The sequence below is a fragment of the Dipodomys merriami genome, unplaced genomic scaffold (genome assembly GCF_024711535.1).
Source record: "Dipodomys merriami isolate MVZ:Mamm:240054 unplaced genomic scaffold, mDipMer1.0.p SCAF_653, whole genome shotgun sequence".
NCBI lineage: Eukaryota > Metazoa > Chordata > Mammalia > Rodentia > Heteromyidae > Dipodomys > Dipodomys merriami.
The window spans coordinates 124,497-144,622 of record NW_027206239.1 but is presented as its reverse complement, the minus strand read 5'-3'; the positions used below and the strand labels follow the sequence as shown (position 1 = coordinate 144,622).

General features: G+C 40.6%; 1 protein-coding gene and 1 non-coding gene across 2 annotated transcripts; one reads left to right on the top strand and one right to left on the bottom strand.

The window, feature by feature from the left end:
- Nucleotides 1–2,827: 2,827 nt before the first annotated feature.
- LOC138815592 (GATA zinc finger domain-containing protein 14-like) lies at nt 2,828–16,260 on the top strand. The gene is made up of 5 exons (XM_070004996.1): nt 2,828–2,859; nt 13,886–14,160; nt 14,275–14,728; nt 14,954–15,491; nt 15,643–16,260. Exons 1-5 carry the CDS (start codon nt 2,828–2,830, stop codon nt 16,258–16,260), a joined length of 1,917 nt encoding a protein of 638 aa, XP_069861097.1.
- Nucleotides 16,261–19,785: 3,525 nt separating this feature from the next.
- On the bottom strand, nt 19,786–19,892 carry LOC138815596 (U6 spliceosomal RNA). Its single transcript, XR_011368400.1, has one exon. It is a non-coding gene; the product is annotated as a U6 spliceosomal RNA (small nuclear RNA).
- Nucleotides 19,893–20,126: the final 234 nt, after the last annotated feature.

The following is a 20,126-nucleotide window of genomic DNA, read 5'->3' as shown; positions in this document are numbered from 1 at the left end:
GAACCAGTATCTTCTCTTTTTAGGAGAATCTCTCTCTCTCTCTCTCTCTCTCTCTCTCTCTCTCTCTCTCTCTCTCTCTCTCTCTCTCTCTCTCTCTCTCTCTCTCTCTCTCTCTCTCTCTGTCTCTCTCTCTCTCTCTTTCTCTTTTTCTGTGTGTGTGTGTGTGTGTGTGTGTGTGTGTGTGTGTGTGTGTGTGTGTGTGTGTGTGTGTGTGTGTGTGTGTGTGTGTGTCCATTGTGGGGCTTGAATTCAGAATCTGGGGACTCTTCCTGAGCATTTTTGCCAATGCTAGCGCTTTACCAATTTTAACCACATTGCCACTTTCAGTTCTGGTGGTTACTTGAAGATAAGCGTCTCATGGACTTTTCCTGCTTGGGCTGGCTTTTGAACCTCAATCCTCAGATCTCTGCATCCTGAGGAGCTAAGATTATAGGACTGAGCAACCTATTCCCAGCTAAGGGAAGTCCCTAACAGGATGTTCATCTGAATGCCAATTAACCATTCTTATCATTTTCTGTCTGGTGCACAGTTGGACTATAATTTTAGCCATGTATTTACTAATAAGTTGTTTAACCCCTGTGCTTCCATGTGAAAAGTTAAGAGTTAACTGCTCAGAGAAGTTCAGAGTTCAGTGAATTAATACACAGTTCTATAAAGAGCAGATTTTGGCACACAGTAATACTTCAGAAATGCTATTTTTATAACAAAATACAAGTTGTGACAGTTATCCTCACATATTAAAACACATGGGATCATTTCACATTCATCTAAGGAAGCAACATCAAAAAGAAGAGCAGTTGTGATTGTCTGTAAAAAGAAAACATTATTGGTTATATAGTATTGAATTCATTCATCTAGAATTTCTATAACTGAGAAGTACACATTGTATATTATTGAAAGCAGCAATGTTACATCACTATTTAGACAAGGCTGAGACCAGCCAGTGTCACTGTCATTTGATATAGTTTTTCCAACTTTCAAAAGCTTGACAAGAGAGAACAAAAACAAGGATTTCTCAGCATGGTTGGCCAACCTGGCTGCTCTAAAGGGCAGCACCAGCAGTTCAACCAGATGCTTAGTAACAGCTATGGCCAGTGGAGATTTGTTGACTAGCCCTCATGGAGATTGCCATCTCTTAGAGAGATCAGAGAATCACTTTGTCTTTTATGAATGCTACAGTATCTCCATAAGTATGAAGATTAGAATGATGCTATATTTTATTCTGTTACTCAACCTTATATCACCCAACTATATATAAATGTTCATTGGTTCAGAAAGAATATTATGTGTTCCCAGAGGTATCCAGTTAATGTATTTTCCAACATTCATATAAATTTACATGTCTTTATTTAGGCAAGTCACTGCTTAAGTCGTCATATTAACTATTAATCTTATTTTTCCAACGTATTTTGCAGTTTTTGTTAAGAAAAATAGAAAAAGGAATAGGAACAGGTTGGACTCTCCATTTCGACAGGTCTACTTACTGAGAATCAGCAAGTGGCAACCAACCATCCGGCAGGAGTGGAGGCTACAAGGAGCTGGATTTGGAGGTGGGTTTTGTGGGGTCTGAGCCAGGAGGCAGAGGTTATCAAAAGCCTATTAGGGCAGAGAAAGGTAGGGACTTTCAATCAGCTCACAGTGGAATGTTGAAGGCCAGGCTTGGGTCAGACTGCCCTGCCTGCACATCAAGTCCACACATACCTGGGCTTTGCCTGGTCCATATGTGCCTGAGACAGTAGGGCGGCGGTCATTCCTTCATATTCCATCTTTAGATACATAAGAAGATTGGGACAAGAGGGGAGAGGTAAGTCTTTCATATAGGGTCTTTGGATAGATAAAAGGATTGGGCTGGAAGAAGAAACCAGGAGTTGTTAGACTCTTCTTTGGAGATTCTTTGTCTGGTCCTATTGGGGATTTATTATCCAAACTGTCCTGTTCGGAATTTATATTCCATTTGGGAGTTTCTAGCAGAGGTATCATCCTAGTCCTGAACTTTCCTTTTTTTTTTTTTTTTTGTAGGCCATGGGGCTTTAATTCTAGGCCTAGGTGCTGTCCCTCAGCTCTTCAGCTCAAGGCTACTGCTCTACCACTTGAGCCACAGGCCACTTCTGGCTTTCTGGTGGTTAATTGGAGATAAAAGTCTCAAAGACATTCCTGCCTGAGATGGCTTTGAACTGTGATCATCAGATCTTAGCCTCCTGAGTAACTGGGATGACAGGAGTGAGCCATCAGTGCCCGGCTTTGGTCCTGCACTTCAGATGAGGTCAGGAGTGAATTATTCCTGAGAACCAGGAAGGACCCGGGGGTGGGAGGGGTGGGAGGTGAGAGTCCATGGAAGCAACGTGGAGTTATGAGAACAAAGCAGGTTCTCATCAGCTTTGAATAGCAAATTAATTATTTTGATAATCACCAATAATTATGGCCTTTTTACTCTTAGGATAAGTCACACTGATAATATTGATATTTCTATATCTACATAGATATAGATTTTCACAGTGATATTTCTATAGTGCTAACCAGATGCTAGGCACTATGTGTACATTCTCTCCCTTACATATACACACACTCCTTACAACAACACTTTAGCACAAGTACTATATTGTTACCATTTTATAGATGAAGAAAACAGAACCAAAGAAGAAATATTAAATAACTTGTCCAGTCTGGTGAGTGGTGGAGCTAGAATTTGTACTCACCACTCTGGGTTCATGTCTATGCTCTTTAGACATGCTGCCATGGGCAGGTGAAGAATGAGTAAAAGTTCTAATGGTTTGAAGGTGAGGATGAATGGAAATATAGAGAATAGGAAATCAATACTTGCGAAAGCATGTCAGATGTGAGGACAGTAATAGAGAACAGGTATGTCTGAGATTAAAAATAAGAGACATGAAGTGAACCCAGGGAAGGCACAGTTAGAGCCAGGGGTCCTGTGGAGGCCAGACCATGTAGGAATGGGCAGATCAGATCAGAAACTTAAAGAAGAACAGGATTCAGTGAGCAAGAGGGCACAGTAGTCTGAATGCCATTTTGGCATACAAGGTGAGAATGGAAGGAGCCATGTGACAGCCAGATGACTGTGCTGTTGGAGGTAGGGTACAAATCACACAGGGCAGATGGAAGGATTGAATTTGGGAGAGGTAGTCTCAAAAGGAGTTCCATGGGTGATTCCTAGGCTTCTAGTTTGTGGAAACAACTAAGGAGGCTCAGAGGCTTGTAATGAAAGTAATTTGCTAAATCCTGGATATGTGGAATACAAGGAATATATGGGATCAGGGGAGGTGTCCAGAAGTATACTGAAGGAAGGACTCAGAGATAAATTCTGGAGATAAACCTGACAGTTTAAGCTACAGGATACATAAGATCCCACAAACAGGCTCTAGAAGAAGAGACGCTGAAGGAAATGGCATTTTAAAAGACCAAGAAGATAAGGATGAGCCTACAACAGAGATACGGAGAGGCAGAAGGTAAACCAGTACAGTAATGTCAGAAGCCAGTGAGAGGACATGTTTAAGAAAGCAATAAAGTACAATGCTTCTGAGAACAAAGAAGACTCATGTTGAAACAACCATTACATCAGGAGACATGGTGACAGCTTCCAGAAGGACAAGAGGGCAGGAGTGAAGTGAGGAATGAGGATGGGTTATGGAAATGAAGAAAGAGGGAACACAACTCAGAAAGATGGAAGCATGAGAGAATGGAGTTTCAAGAGAAGGTTCAGCAGATTTCTGAGTGCTAAACACCTGTGGCTCACACCTGTAATCCTAGCTATTCAGCAGGCAGAGATCTGAGAACCACAGTTTGAAGCCAGCGTGGGTACACAAATCCTTCAGACTCTTATCTCCACTTATCCAGAAAAAACATAACTGGAGGCATGGCTTTAGCTAATGATGCCAGTCGTGAGCAAAAAAGTCAAGTGAGAGTCCCAGCGTTCAAGTCCCAGCGCCAGCATGAGAATGACCATATTTAAAATGTTGATTCCAAGACCAGATCTGGGAGAAAGAAGATGAATTCAGAAGAGAAAAGCCGTAACTATGAAGCTTCTATGAATTAGAGAGAGAAAAGATAAAAAACTTGAAGAGCTGTGAGAAGATAGTCTTTTACCAGGAAGGCAGGAAGCTAGGAGGTGAGTGGCTATAAACAGGTTTGTACCTTTGACAGTGAGAAAATTGTGAAGTTCCCATCTGATGACTCCCACCTTGTTTAAGACACAAAGCTGCACAGGGAGAATGAAAGAGGAGGTGTGGGGTGAGAAGGAAAGTGTAGTGTCAGAGTTCTGAGCAGACAAGAAGGTCTAAGCTTTAAAGGTGGTAAAAGTGAAACCCTGAAACAGATTGCTAGGTGGAACTGAGGGCTCATTTCAGAATACTGGGAGTCAAGACATGCAGAGATTTCAAATGATTACAATGCCTGCCTATGGGTTCAGGTAGGGTGGACAACTGTGAGGAGTCATCGAGCTTGGGTTTGGTTAAGCAAGATCCCACACGAACTCGAAAAGACAAGTGGACTTAAGGTATAAACCTGCTAGATATAGACCAGGCACCTAAGCTACAAGAAGAAAAGCGAGAAAAGAGAGACTTGGCGAGAGTAACAGAAGAAATGAGTTGATGGAAAGAGGTGGGCAAAAACAGAATATTTGAATTTAACCCATTAATTTTATGAAAACACGTTAGAAGGGGACACAAGTGGGTCATGCTGCATGTTAGCTCTTCAGAAGACGGAGATCCAGAGGATTGCAGTTTGAAGCCAGCCCAGGCAAAAAGTCGTAGACTCCATCTCCAAAATAACCAGCAGCAACCAAGTGGTGCAGCACTAGATGTCAGCAAGCTGAGCAAGAGCTCAAGGCTCCAATTCAAACCACAGTACCTAAAAAAAATTAAATCACTCATTAGCAATTGTGTAGACTTTAAGTCAAAGCCCAACAAAACAAGAACCAGGATATTGGTGCTAGCAAGAGGGGAAGGCTAAGGGAGCAAGGGTAGAAGGGTAGATTAAGGGGGAAGGGTGGAGAATGCAGGCAAGAATCCATACCACAGAATTGAGAAACATTAAGGGAAAGGGTGTTTCAAAAGGGAGTGTGTAAAGATGTTGATGTGGTGACACAAATCATGATGCAGAGTACACATAAATTGCTTTATTAAATTGCAAAACATTCAATACATAACCTAGAATTAATATAAGTAAAGGGAAGGATGGCTTGGAGGATTGGGGGAGAATGCTGAAAGGATAACATTGAGCAAGACACACAATATTCATAAACTGCTCTGTACAAATACCTAAAGATAACAAAAATATTTTTAAAAAGCAAGCAGGGAATGACTATGGTCATAAGGCAAGACACAATGCCATCTACTGCTAGCAAGAAAAAAATGGGAATGTAAGTTTCAGACCCCAAGTAAGTTGACTAAGTTAAAAAAAATTACTCATTAGAAAGCTTGAACTGCATTGCTTCTTATTAATACATTAAGAAGATGTATGAAAAGATTACAATCCAATGAGTAAAATATGCAAAACACCCTACTTGGCTTGGGACTACTCATCCAGGGCACCCAGGGTCTCTTCCTCCAAGTTTCTTTCTTTGGGGCCGTTAACTCCATGCCACTGAACAACAGCAAAAGGCTCTGCAGTGATATGAATGAATTACACCAATGCTTTTACAAACATAAGCTCACAAAAAAACAATGACCTATTTCTTCTTTTTCCAATTAAAGCAGTATTAGGGTTTGAACTTAAGAGCATTGCATTGAAGCAAGATTTTCCTACTTATGCTTTCTGCATAGCTGAGATTATAGATGTATACCCCCAACCTGGCTTGTTGATATTCAGTCTTTTCTCCCAGATAGCCTCAAACCATGATCCTCCCAAGTCTTTAGAGATTACAAGTGGGATTCACTGAGCTCAAGTTTAGTGTCTTATTTCTTAAGGGTTTGCTTTTCAAGGAGTTCTGTACACATACAGCTGCCACACCAAAATGAATTTCTTATCCATATAAATTTCCACAATGTGAAAAGTTCTTTTATAATAGAAATTTCCATAATAAATCTAAAATTAAGAATGGGATATAGGCCAGGCACTAGTGGCTCATGCCTATATTCCTAGCTACTCAGGAGGCTGAAATCAAGAATCACAGTCCAAAGCAAGCCTAGGCAGGAAAGTATGTGAGAGTCTTATCTCCAGTTAATCACCAGAAAATCAGAAATGGAGCTGTGGCTCAAAGTGGTAAAGCACTAGCTTTAGTGCATTAGCTCAAATGGTAGACCACTGGGCTTACATGACCAGGTCCTGAGTTCAAGCACCATGATCAGCATGAGAGACAGAAAGAGAGACAGAAAGAATGGAAGATATTTTTTTTCTTTTTTCTTTTTGTCAGTCTTGGGACTTGAACTCAGGGCCTGGCACTTCTCCTGAGCTTCTTTTACTCAAGGCTAGTACTCTATCACTTGAAATACAGTGCCACTTCTGGCCTTTTCTGTTTATGTGATACTAAGTAATCTAACACAGGGCTTCATGCTTGCTAGGAGAGTACTCTAACATTAAGGCACATTCTCAGCCTCAAACATAAATATTCTTAAACTACAAGCATTAAAAAATACTCCCAATAAAAATAAGACTATGTTGGGCCTGGCACCACAGAGTGTGGTTGGGGTAAGAGACCAACAAAATGCTGGTGTAGTGTTTACACCTGCCACAAGAACTATACAGACATGGGAGCTATTACTTGGCAGGCTGTGGTCAGGCTAGCCTGGGTAAAAAGCTACTTTATTCAAAAAATAATGAAAAAGGATTGGGTACATATCTCAAGTGATTGAGCCTCTGCATGGCTAGTGCAAGGACCCTGAGTTCAAACCTAGTACTCCCAAGAGGAAGAAAAAGACCACCGAACAAACTCAGAAAATGGCAATAAGGTAGAAATAAATTTTAAAAAAAGGATCACATATGATTATAAATAAGCTGGTAATAACTAATCCAGCAAAACAAGACTTTGAATTAATTTATATTTTATTTCATTTTAATATACCATCTACAGATGAAATACAGCACAACGAAAATTTGAATTTTAATTCACATGACCTCATTCTTTTCCTTTCTGTATTGACATTAATACTATTTGAACATTACATTTTATGAAGGCCCAGACAAAGAAATATTACTTTTAGTAAACTGTTAAAATGTAGAATTGGATGTATGGCTCAAGTGACACAGGCTTGGTCTAACAAGCCAAGCTCAATTCCCAATATTGCTGGGAAAATATTACAGTCATATACAGAATCCAGCATTTTTTTCATCCTAGTGCAGAAAAATAAGTTTTCCATGATGGCTTTTTAAGGTTTTAAAGTACATATAAATTAAGCTGCATTAATAAAATACATCTCAACTTAAATATTGTGTGTTTTAAACACGTAGAAACTGCAATCAGTTTGAAAAGACCCTTACAATTAAAGGATGTACTCTTAAGGAAGGGACCCAAAGGTGGAATGAATGGCTCTGTGCCAGTGAACCTGTAAAATAATATTTATCAACATGAATGACAGTAAATGGCAACAAGTTTTTAATATTTTTTCCATTGTTGATGAAGATGGTGTTGGTTTTTTTTTCTTTTTGGTCTTTATTTCTTGTTTTTTTGTGTGTTTGTTCCTTTAACTGTCTTTGGGGGGTAAGAGGAGGCAAAGAAATGGAAGAACCAAGGGTAAACAAATGCAGCAGTGATACTCAGTAGACACTATCAGGAAAATGAACTGTACAACTGTACAACTGTACAACTGTAGGTAGAGATGGGAGAGGGAAATGGTGAGAGCAAAGGAAGGGGTGAAATTGCCACCAAATAAATATATTCATTATCTGCTTATGAAATGGTGACCCCTCTGTACATCTCTTTAATAATTAGTAACAGGGATTGGGAAATTAACTAAGTGGTAGAGTCCTTGTCTAGCATGCATGAGGCCCTGGGCTCGATTACTCAGCACCACATAAGAAGAAAAAGTTGGAAGTGGTGTTTTGGCTCAAATGGAAGAATACTAGCCTAGAGCTGAATAGCTGAGGGACAGAGCCTAGGCTAAGGGTTCAGGCCCCATGATCAACAAAGAAAAATTACTAACCATTTTTTTTAATCTCACAGTTTCTTTTTGCCATAAATTTTGATTAACTTCCACTTTGGTTTTGCTTTTTCTTTTGTTGTACAGGTTCCTGAGTCTTGAGCTCAGGGTCTCTCTCTCTCTCTCTCTCCCCTCTGTCAGCTTTTTCTCTCAAGGCTGGCGCTCTACCACTGGAGGTATACCTTCACTTCCAGCCTTTTTTTTTTTACTGTTTAACTAGAGATCAGAATATCTATCTCAGGTTCATCTGCCTGAGCTGGTTTCAAACTTTAGTTCTCAGATCTCAACCTCCTAAGTAGCTAGGACTATAGATTTAAGCAACAAGTCCCTGGCATTTAAAAAAATATCATAAAATAGTTATAGTTGTGATATTTCCACATAATGTTACCCTCCCTCTTCTCAAAACAATTTCAACAGGTTTGACAAAATTCTACTTAAACCATATTCATTCTATTTCCCCTTAGTTAGTCAACCCTCTTACTAGTACTCCACCCTAGCCTCTCTCTCTCCCCCAACTTGATATTGATCAACAGCTTTCATGTAATTTTCATATATAGTTACAATGTATTTCAATATTATTCATTCTTTTCCCCTTCCCCTTCTCCTCTTAAATAGACTTGTAGACTCAAATTGTATGTCTGCCCATAATAATAAAAGTAGAATCATGTCTACAAATACATATGATTTTTAGGTCTAGCTTTTATATAGGAGAAAAAAACATATATCTTGTGGGTTTTTTTTGTTGTTGTTTAGCTTAGCTCATTATGATGTCTTCTAATTATATCCATTTTTCTGTAAGCGACTTGATTTCATTTTCCTTCATGGCTGTGTAACATTCCATGGTGCATCAATACCACTTCTTCTTTATCATTCAAGAAGATTCCAATACTGGGTGCCGGCGGCTCATGCCTGTAATCCTAGCTACTGAGGAGGCTGAGATCTGAGGATCATGGTTCAAAGCCAGGCAGGCAGGAAATTCCGTGAGAATCTGATCTCCAATAAACCACTAGAAAACCAGAAGTGATGCTGTGGCTCAAGCGGTAGAGCACTTGCCCTAAGCTGAAGAGCTGAGGGACAGCACCCAAGCCCAGAGTTCAAGGCCCACGACTGACCAAAATAAAAAAGAAGATTCCAGCTGTCTGATTCCATTATTTGGCTATTGTACACAATGCTGTAATAAACATGAGTTATTCTGACATCTTTCTGGTATATTGATTTATTCTATTGGCATTTGCCTCATACTAGTATAGTGGAGTCTTTGGGAGGGTTTATTTTTAGGCTGATATCCATAATGATTACACTAGTTTACATTCCCACAAAAAGACAATAAAGATTCCTTTTCTAATACATGTTGCCAGCATTTTCTTGGTGGTTGTCATTCTAACTGAAGTAGATGGAATCTTATTGCAGTTTTAATTTGCATGTTCTTTATTATAACTAAGGCTGTTGGACATTTCCTGATGACTTTATTAGCCATCCCTTTCTTCTTCTTTAAACTATGTAATTACATTATTTGTGGGTTTTTTATGTCTATTTTCAGTCCTCTGTATAGTATGGATATCAATCTTTTATTTGTTGGATAGCTGGCAAAGATTATTCTCTTATTATTTGAGTTGACTCTTGATTCTGGTCACTTCTTTTGCTTTGAAAAATTTAATTTGATACTGTCCCATTAACCCATGTTTGTTTCCATTCTCTGGAGTCCTATTCAGAAAATAATTGCCTGTGTTTCATAAGTTTTCATATATTTTTCTGTAGTAGATTTAAAACTTCAGTTCTCATTTTGAGCTCTCTGTACCTATTGGGGTTTTTGTTTTTGTTTTTGTTTTTAGAAGGTGACGAAAGGCCCATTTTCAGTATCCTAAATGGATGACCCATTTTCCTAACACCATTTATTGGAGAGTTTTTTTTTTTCTCCAGTGTGTGTCTTTTGGCTCCTTTGTCAAATATCAGTTGGCTACAGATATGTGCTCTTTTACTTTATGAACAAGATGTTTTTCTTTTCATTTGTATTTGCAGGTCCTGGGCCTGAACTCAGGGCCTAGCTACTGCCCCTGAGGTATTTTTTCCCAAAGCTAGGATTCTACCACTTTAAACACAACTGCATTTCCAGCTTTTTGGTGGTTAGAGATAAGGATCTCACACACTTTCTTTTTTTCTTCTTTTTTATTGTAAAAATAAGGTACAGAGGGGTTAGAATTACATGGGCAAGATAGTGAGTACATTTCTTATCAAGCATTGTAGCTTCCTCCATTGTTTACCCTTCCCATCCCTTCCCAGCCTCCCCCATCCCCCCACCCAATTCTCCACCCCCACCAAAGTTGCAAAGTTTCGACATGACAACTTGTACTTCTCACTGTTGCAACGGGCCCACTTGTATCCTTATTTAAACGACTTGTTTTCCCCTTCCCCCCCACAAATTATACCACATCAAATACATTGAAAGCAGGGGTTATACTGTGGGGGAGATACATACAAAGCAACAAAGAATTAATCTTATGACATTGTCCCATTTGTTAGGAAATGGAAAGACTTGGAAAAAATTTTGCATTGTGAAGGTTAAAATGTGTATATGACTTTAACTAAGTATTACTATTCCACAATAGTTAGAAATTTGTGAATTTCATGTAATCACTTAATCTCAATAAAACCTATTTAAAACATTATTACCCTTTGGACTATATTCTAACAATTCATAATGTGGCATGATGTTTTTTTCCTGTATTTTGATGTCTAGTCCAATTTCCCTAAGGGATTTTGATAGGTTAAAAATAATTTCTATTTTTTTCTCAAAACTATATTAAATGCTAATAAAGAAAATTGGAAAATAATATAATTTTAAATCAGAAAAAAGATTTCTGTTTTAAAATTGTTTTGGATTTCGTTAGAGGGTAAAAAACCAATGTGGAGAATTTATTTGGAAGTCTTTTATATGAAAAACAAAATTAATCATCAGTACTTTGGCATTTCTTTTCAAAAAAAGAAAATTGTAAATGGGATGGGCAGGGAAATCAATAAGACTCTTATCTCTCAAAAGCCAGAAGTGAAGACATACATGGTTCAAGTAAAGTGCTAGCCTTAAGCATAAAAGCTCAGGGTCAGTACCCAGGCCCTAAGTTCAAGCCCCAAACCCTGCACACACAAAAATATCTTACTCTAAGACTTATGTATAAACTATCATCACCTAAATTAGTCACAAACAAAACCAAAATGAATGCCACAAACCATGTCTTCCTAACACCACTCTTGGAAGCCCCACAAATGGCACAGCCACTTCTACATACACACATGTAGATATTATGTGTGTATGTATATATATTCCTCAGGCATGCAAGGCAAGTGCTCTACCACTGAGCCACCTTCCCCCCCAAAAAAATTAACAAGTTGAAGCTGGGAACTGGTGGCTCATTCCTGTAGTCCTAGCTACTTATAAGGCTGGGATCTGAAGATCACAGTTCAAAGCTAACCTGGGCATAAAAGTTACATTATCTCCTAGAAAACCAGAAGTGGAGCTGTGGCTTCAAGTGGTAGAGCAGTAGCCTTAAGCAAAAAGAAAAAGCTAAGAGACAGAACCAGGCCTTGGATTCAAGCTCTAGAACTGGCACCTAAATAAATATAGTTAACAAACTGAAAAATTAAAAGATTTGCTTTAGATTTTCTATTTGTAACCGATAAGCGTTTGAGTTTTACTATTATAGTGTCACCATTCAACTACAGAATTACTTCAGTGCTTATTCTATCTTCTTTCTGCTACCCCACTTTTAACTATATCGATTAAACTTGCTTTATAGTAAAGTCACTTCCATCATTTCTGTATGTAAATGGAAAAGTGTTAAATAGAATTGGCTACTTATTAGGATAATAATAAATATCCTGAAAACATTGCATTCTCTCTCTAAATTTCCAAAGACCAAAGCTAATAGTGACAGACATTTTCCCCCAGAAATCAGTTGAAAGAGGTCAAGAGTGCAATTGTATCCAGCTTGCTTTTCCATGCTGGAACAGCAGTTTGAAGTAGGTGATGCAAACCTTACATTTCACCAGACCTTTCCAATTAAAGGCTGGTATAAGGATTTTGATCAATGATCTAAACACAAGCCTAGAGAAGAAAAAGAATACAGTAAATTTTCTAGCAAGAGTTCTCATAAAATAGATTCATTTTGGCTCAAAGTGTTTCCTAGGCTCTGAAAGCTGAGGAAAGGAAGCTGAAACAGCCTCTGATGGTTCAAGAATATACTGAGCAAAGGTCCCCTCGAATGTTTGTGTACAGATTTGGACAGTGGTTACATTAAAACCTCCATTTCCATTGGGCAAGCTTCTGATTTCCACATTTGGAGGATTAATGTTTCCGGTGTATGTCAAAAAGCATATTCTGAAGTGCTCGACATTTCTCTATTCTAAGCATTCATTCAATATCCAGACTAAATTTAAAATGTTTGAGTATAGAAAAACACAGACCTTCATAACAGGGCTAACAGGAATTTGTGAAGATCTTTAACACTCATTATAAATAATTTTAGTACAGTAACTACATAAATGGAAATTAATAATGTGCTTGCTGCTATTATGCACTTGAAAAAGAACTACAATGATATTCTAACTATAAAATTAACTCAAGATTTTTAAATATAGATCTCAAAAGCCAGATTGCCTAGACTCTAGTTGAACAGATAAATTGGTAAGTGCACTGGATTACAATGTCAAGCAGGAAGTAAAACTGCATCCCAGTTTTATATCACTTAAGTTTTGAAAAAAGCAACAGCACTATGCATATATGTAATTAAATTTGTGCATATAAATTCACATTGCTGACAGCAAGAAAAATAAAGGGTCTTCATCCAATGTCATACAGGTTTAAAATTTCCAACTCAGGGTAGGACTGAAGTTCATTGGTAAAGTCCTCTGGCTTGGCTTGCTTGAGGCCCATGTTTGATCCACAATATGATAAGAAAAAACATGACAAAAATATAATTTTAAATTATAAAACAGTGAAAAGTCAGATTATTAGCAGTACTAGCTGCAGTGTCACACTCTTCTAAAGGACACAACATTTTCATTTGTTTAAAAAAAATGAAGCTAGACATGAAGTCATGATGGCACACACTTCTAATCTCAGCTATGTAGGAAGCATAGGGAGAAATCTATGTCTGAAAAATAATGAGGCCCTCAGTTCCAAATATTACAGCCAAAAATACATAGATAAGTAAATAAATGGAGAAGCTTTGCCTCGTTTAACTTTGTATTTGTCTAATTTGAGAAAAAGTAAGGTGAAAAGTTTATTATCTCATTTGTTTAAATAAGGTCATCCACTTACTGACATATGGAATAGCATTTGGTTTTCAGCATATTTATTTTACTGACTTCTGATTCTCAAGTAGCAAATCAACTTTACACAGATAAAGGCAGATTGGTGATTTGCACAAGTCAAGGTGCCAGTTCTTAAAATTTTCTGATAGGGCTGGAACTCACACTTTGTGTGTGTGTCTGCACACACACACATGTTTGTGTGCATGCTCAGGCCTGAGCTCTGTATCTCAAGACTTCAGGCTCAGGGTTGGCACTCCACCATTGAACCACAGCCTCACCATGGTTAACTGGAGGTAGGAGTCTCCTGGACTTTACTGCCAGGTTGTATTCAAACCTAGATTCCATCTCAGCCTCCAGAGGACCTAGGTGAAGAGGCATGAGACTCTGCTTCCCAGAAGCAGTGCACAAGTATTGACCAAGCCAGGAACAGGCCAAATAAGCTCTGCTAATGATGACAACTACATATATAATATCACTACTCATAATAGTGACAACTACAAACCTGACCTCAATACTCAGAACAGTAACAATTATACACCTAACCTGAATACCCAGAACAGTAAAAAGAGCAACAACTACACACCTAACCTCAACACTCAGAACAATCAGAACAGGGTGAACTGCACACCTAACCTCACTACTATGAACAATGCCAACTACATACCTAACCTCAGTACTCAGAACATTCACAACCACATATCTAACCTCAACACTCAGAACAGTCAGAACAGTGACAACACACATAACCTCAATACTCAGAGCAGTGAGAACAGTGACAACTGCACACCTCACATCAATACTCAGGACAGTGACAAATAAACCACTTAACCTCAACACTCACAACAGTGAGAACCACACACCTAACCTCAGTACTCAGATGGTGACAACTATATATCTAACCTCAGCACTCAGAATGGTGATAACTACACACCTAACCTCAACATTCACAACAGTGACAACCACACACCTGACCGCAGTACTCAGAATGGTGACAACTACATACCTAACCTCAGTACTCAGAACGGTGATAACTACACACCTAACCTCAATACTCAGAATAGTGACAACAGCACAAATAACTTCAGTACTCAGAACAGTGACAACCACACACCTAACCTCAGTACTCAAAACAATGACAACTGCACACCTAAACTCAACATTAAGAACAGTGATAACCACACACCTAACCTCAATACTCAGAATAGTGACAACCACACACCTAACCTTAGTACTCAGAATAGTGACAACTACACATCTAACCACAGTACTCAGAAAAGTGACAACTACACACCTAACTTAAATATTCAGGACAGTGCCAACACACAGCTAATGTAAATACTCAGAAAAGTGACAATTGCATATCTAACCTCAGTACTCAGAACAGTGACTACATACCTAAGCTCAATACTCAGATTAGTGACAAGTGCACACCTAACCTCGGTATTCAGAACAGTGACAACTACACACCTAAGATCAGTACTCAGAACAGTGAAAACTGCACACCTAACCTCAATACTCAGATCATTGACAAACACACTGCTAACTTCAATACTCAGAACACACAACAGCACACCATACCGTATCATTCAGAAGAGTGACAACTACATACTTAACCTCAGTACTAAGAACAGTGACAACTACACACCTAACCTCAATACTCAGAAGAGTGACAACTACACACCTAACCTCAACACTCATAAAAGTGACAACCACACACCTAACCTCAATACTCAGAAGAAGTACAACTGCACACCTAACATCAATATTCAGAAGAGTCAGAATAGTGGCAAATGCACACCTAACCTCATTACTAAGAACTGCAACAACTACTCACATAACCTCAATACTCAGAAAAGTGACAACTACACACCTAATCTCAACACTCAGAACAGTGACGACTGCACACCTAATTTCAATACTCAGAACAGTGACAGCTACACACCTAACCTCAGTACTAAGAACAGTGCCAACTATACACTAAACCACAACATTCAGAACAGTGACAAATGCACACCTAAAATCAATACTCAAAACAGTGACAACCACATACCTAACCTCAGTACTCAGAATAGTGACAACTTCCACATAACCTCAGTACTCAGAACAGTGACAACTGCACACCTAACCACAATACTCAGAACAGTGATAACTACACACTTAACCTCAACACTCAGAAAAGTGACAGCAGCTCACCTAACCTTAATACTCCTAACACTGACACCAAACACCTAACTTCAACACTCAGAACAGTGACAACTTCACATCTAACCTCAATATTCAGAAGAGTGACAAAGACACACCGAACCTCAACACTCCGAACAGTGACAACTGCACATCTAACCTCAGTACTCAGAACAGTGACAAACACATACCTATCTTCAACACTCAGAACAGTCTGAAGAGTGACTACTGCACACCTCACCTCAATACTCAGAACAGTGACAACTTTACAACTAGCCTCAATACTCATAACAGTGACAACCACACACCTAATATAAACACTGAGAACAGTCTGAACAGTGACAACGGCACACCTAACCTCCATACTCAGGACAGTGACAACTCTACACTTAACCTCAACACTAACAACAGCAACAACTGCACATCAAACCTCAGTACTCACAACAGTGACAACTGGACACCTCACCTCAACACCCAGAACCCTGACAACCGCATACCTAACCTTAATATTCATAACATTGGCAACCACACACCTAATTTCAACATTCATTGCAGTGACAACTACACATCTAACCTCAGTAATCACAACAGTGATAACCACAGACCTAACCTCAACACTCAGAACAGTTTGAACAATGAGTACTGCACACCTCAAATCACTACTCAAAACAGTAACAACTAACCTCAACACTCACAAAAGTGACAACTACACATGTAACCTCATGACAATAGCACACCTCACTCAGCAATCGGGAAGAAGGGGGAGGCAGGTGCAGGCGCCATAGGCCAGGGCTGGTAAGGTAGAAGTGCTTTCTGAGGCGCCCTTCCCCTTCCTGCACCAGGCTGTGGTCTGATGAGGAAGGAGACATCTAGAAGCTTCGAGGTAAAAGGGTTAGGAATGCCCTTTTAGAGCAATCAGGGGTATTCAGGACTGCAAGTGTTGCCAGGCCAGCACCAGCTGGAGAACTGCCCATGTCCTCTGCCTCTCGCCTCCTGCACCCTTCATGTCCCCGCGCCCCACCCTCCACTTTTCCCCCTTTCCAGGTCACCCCCTTCCCTTTTTGCCGGTCCCCTTCCACACTGTGCACTGGCTGGGATGGTGGTGACGGCAGCACCAGCCCGCTCTGGACTTGTGCACAGGCCCCATGACCCCCGAACTTTGCCTAACTCCAGGGCCACCTGAGGCGCAATCTTCGCGGCCATGAATGCTCTTGACCCTTGCAATGCCTCCAGGGCGCCCACCCTTGCTGTGCACAGTGCCACAGACTTGCGTGGAGGGTACAGGCTGCTGGCCAGGTGGCTTTGAGCCCCACGCCACTCCTCTACTACCTGCATACCCAGCCAGGGCAGTCTGGCCATGGCACACCAGGCGCTGGGTTGCTCTTGAGCTCCTTCTGGGACTCCCTGCAGCAGCCGCCCATGCCCAGCCTGGCGACTGAGATTCCGGCCTGGCCGCACTCGGCCACCCCAGCCACCAGGAGCCGTCACTACCACCTGGTCATGCATGAGGCGCTGCAGCTGCTGCTGGTACCAGAGCTTGGCCTAGCCCAAGAGATTGAATGGGTCCCACTCTTCCTCCAGCAGCTGGTGGAAGCAGTTAGCCACCACCCAGCCGAAGCTCTCCTGCATTGCGGTGCAGATGGCAACCATAGGGCACCCCAGGGTGCCCTTATCCTGCCGAGGTTACTACGGGCCCACCATGGGCAGTCCAACCAAGCAAGGCTCAGGGGAGCCTGTGGTGAGGACCCATGCTGGCTGCCTCTGCCCTCCCTGCCAGGCCCGTTCTAGTCCCTCCCTGCGCTGCCACTACCACTGCCTGCCCAACCGCAGCGAGACAGCCAATCAGCACACAGAGACACGCCCATTCCCCAGCCTGCGTGCCCTAGAGCCCAATCACATGCTGGGAGGCTGTTACATCATGGGACCTCCGTGCCCCACCCACGGCCTGTTTGTGAGAGGCGGGCCAGGGGCAGAGCCACCTCAGATGGGCGCAGGTGACCTGGGCTGCAGACCCATTGGACGCAGCCATCCTGTAATCCCTTGGAGCTTGGGGTATGTTCTTGTCTGCTAGAGTTCTGTGAAGGTTACTCATTCACTTAGCCATTCAACAGCCCTGTACTTGGCATTTAGTGTGTGGTTGAGGAGGCACCAGCTGCTTCTTGTTATGAAGCTTAGATCTCATTCTGCATACTGAGAAAAAAGAAAGACAGAGTCCTCTTCTAACTCCCAGTGCAAGTGTCTAACCTGAAGACATGACTCCTAGTGCAAGGAAATGGCCATGAGGACATGACTCCAAGTGCAAGGATCTGGTCACTAGGATGTGACTCCCAGTGTAAGGGTCCGGCCATGAGGACATGACTCCTGGTGCAAGAATGTGACCATGAGGACGTGACTCCCAGAGCAAGGATCTGGCCATGAGGACGTGACTTATAGTGCAAGGATCTGACCTTAATGATGTGACTCCTAGTGCAAGGGTCTGACCATGATTATGTGTGGGAAAGCTTTCCTTTGGAAATGAAGGTTAAGGTGAATGGGAAAGGTGACAAGGGGCAGATGCAGATGTCTTGAGTTGGGATGAAGTGTAAACCTTATTAAGCTCAAAGGAAAGCAGTGTGACTGGGACGAGAATGATTGAACAAAGACCAAATTTTAGTCCTCATTCCAGGAGCAGTGTCTTAAACACAACTAATTTATATTTGAAAGGCGCACTCTAGCTGTGCTGTGAAAATCTAGACTGGAGTATCCAGGGAAGAACTGATGAGGTCACTTGGATTTAAGATGGTAGCAGTAGATATAAGTAAGAGTGACTAGATCAGCAGGACTTGGACAGTGCTTGGTATGGATGATAAAACTGATGTGAAAATTCTTTTGCTGGCATGGGCATCTGAAATGGGAATGTTCGTCACAACTAAATGCAACAGTGGGAAGGGACCATGAGCTCCATCTTGTGCATGTTGAAGTTGGTGATTTGGATGGTTTTGTTTGTCATTTCAAATATCCAGTTAAGGTCTGAGCTCAGAGATAAAGGGGAATCTTGCCCACACAACTGGTGGCTGCCCCATCTTACAGCCATCACTTTCCCTTACATTTTGGATTTTGTTCAGGCATCAGGTGACTGTAGGACACAGGGGAAATGGGGCCCCTTCCAGCCTCAACCTTCAGTAATCTTACATGATTCATTGTATTTTCATTCCTTTGCCAGCAACTGCTGAAGAATAGGTTGCCTTGAATATCTGGCAGAGCAGATTGGAGGGGAAAATTAAGGGTAATCCTTTCTTACACCTAAAAAGAAATTGAAGCTGAGTACAGGTGGTATGCCTAGCATCCTAACTACTGAGAAGTCTGAGATGTCAGGATCATGGTTCAAAACCAGCCTTGGCAGACAACTCTGGGAAAAACTCTTCTCTCTAACTAAACCTGTATTGCAACTATAAATATGGAGAAAACCTAGATCCTGAATTGTATCGAACGTCCAACTTAACTCACTTGGGAAACTCCCTACCTCCCTTCTTGTCACTAAATACACTTAACAATAAAATATAGCGGGAAAAAAATATTATATGGCCAGAAGGTACTTTTCAGTTTATTTGTTTGTTTTCTTGTTTGCTTGCTTTTTGTTGTTGCAGGGCTTGAATGCAGGACCTGAGTGCTGCCATGAGCTTTTTACCCTCAAGATTAGTGCTCTACCAGAATGAGCCATACTGGCACTCATGGTTTCTGGTGGTTAATTGGAGATAAGAATCTCATAGACTTTCCTGCCCCAGCTGGCTTTGAACTGTGTTCTTCAGATCTCAGCCTTCTGAGTAAGATTACAGGAGTGAGCCACTGCCTCCTGGTTGGACAAAAGGTTTTGATGCATGCACTGATATAAGCTAACTTTGCAAACACTGTACTAACTAAAAGAAGGCAGAGATAAAAGGCCATTTATTGTATGATTCCACTGATATAAAATATCTATAGAATAGTCAAATCTGTAGGGACAGAGTAGATTAGTACTACCAGGAGTTAGAGGCAATATAATGTTGGAGAATTACTCCTTAATAGGTCTTCTTTAGGGGAAACAAAAATACTCTAGAAATCATGCAATAGTAACACAAAATTGTGAATTGCTAAATGTCACTGACTTACACATTTTCACATTGTGAAAAATAATAAATATTTTTACCACAACTTAAGGAGAAAATGTACTTTGTACCCAGATCAAGATTTAAGCCCTGATCCTGCCACTCATTAACTCTGTGATTTTGCACAGGGGCCATGCTAATCTTCTCTGTATCATTCCAATTTTAGTATATGTGCTGCCGAAGCGAGCACATTCTGTGATTTTGGACACATATTTCTGGGCCTTGTTTTCTCATCTGTAAAAAGGAGACATTACAGTCCCTACCTCCAAGGGCTAATTTTATGTTGGAATTAAATAATTTATATACAGTGATCAGCACAGTGCCATCACAGAATAAATCCTCATCAGAAGTATTATAATTAAATGTAATTAGTGTCATTCGTCATCAATCACATACTTTTCAGTCAGGCTTAATAGAGACAGAG

Coding starts and splice junctions, on each gene's coding strand:
- LOC138815592 (XM_070004996.1), top strand. CDS start 2,828: ATGTCAGATGTGAGGACAGTAATAGAGAACAG. Junction 14,161..14,274: donor TAACCTCAATACTCAGAGCA/GTGAGAACAGTG, acceptor CTCAGTACTCAG/ATGGTGACAACTATATATCT. Junction 14,729..14,953: donor AGTGCCAACACACAGCTAAT/GTAAATACTCAG, acceptor TTCAATACTCAG/AACACACAACAGCACACCAT.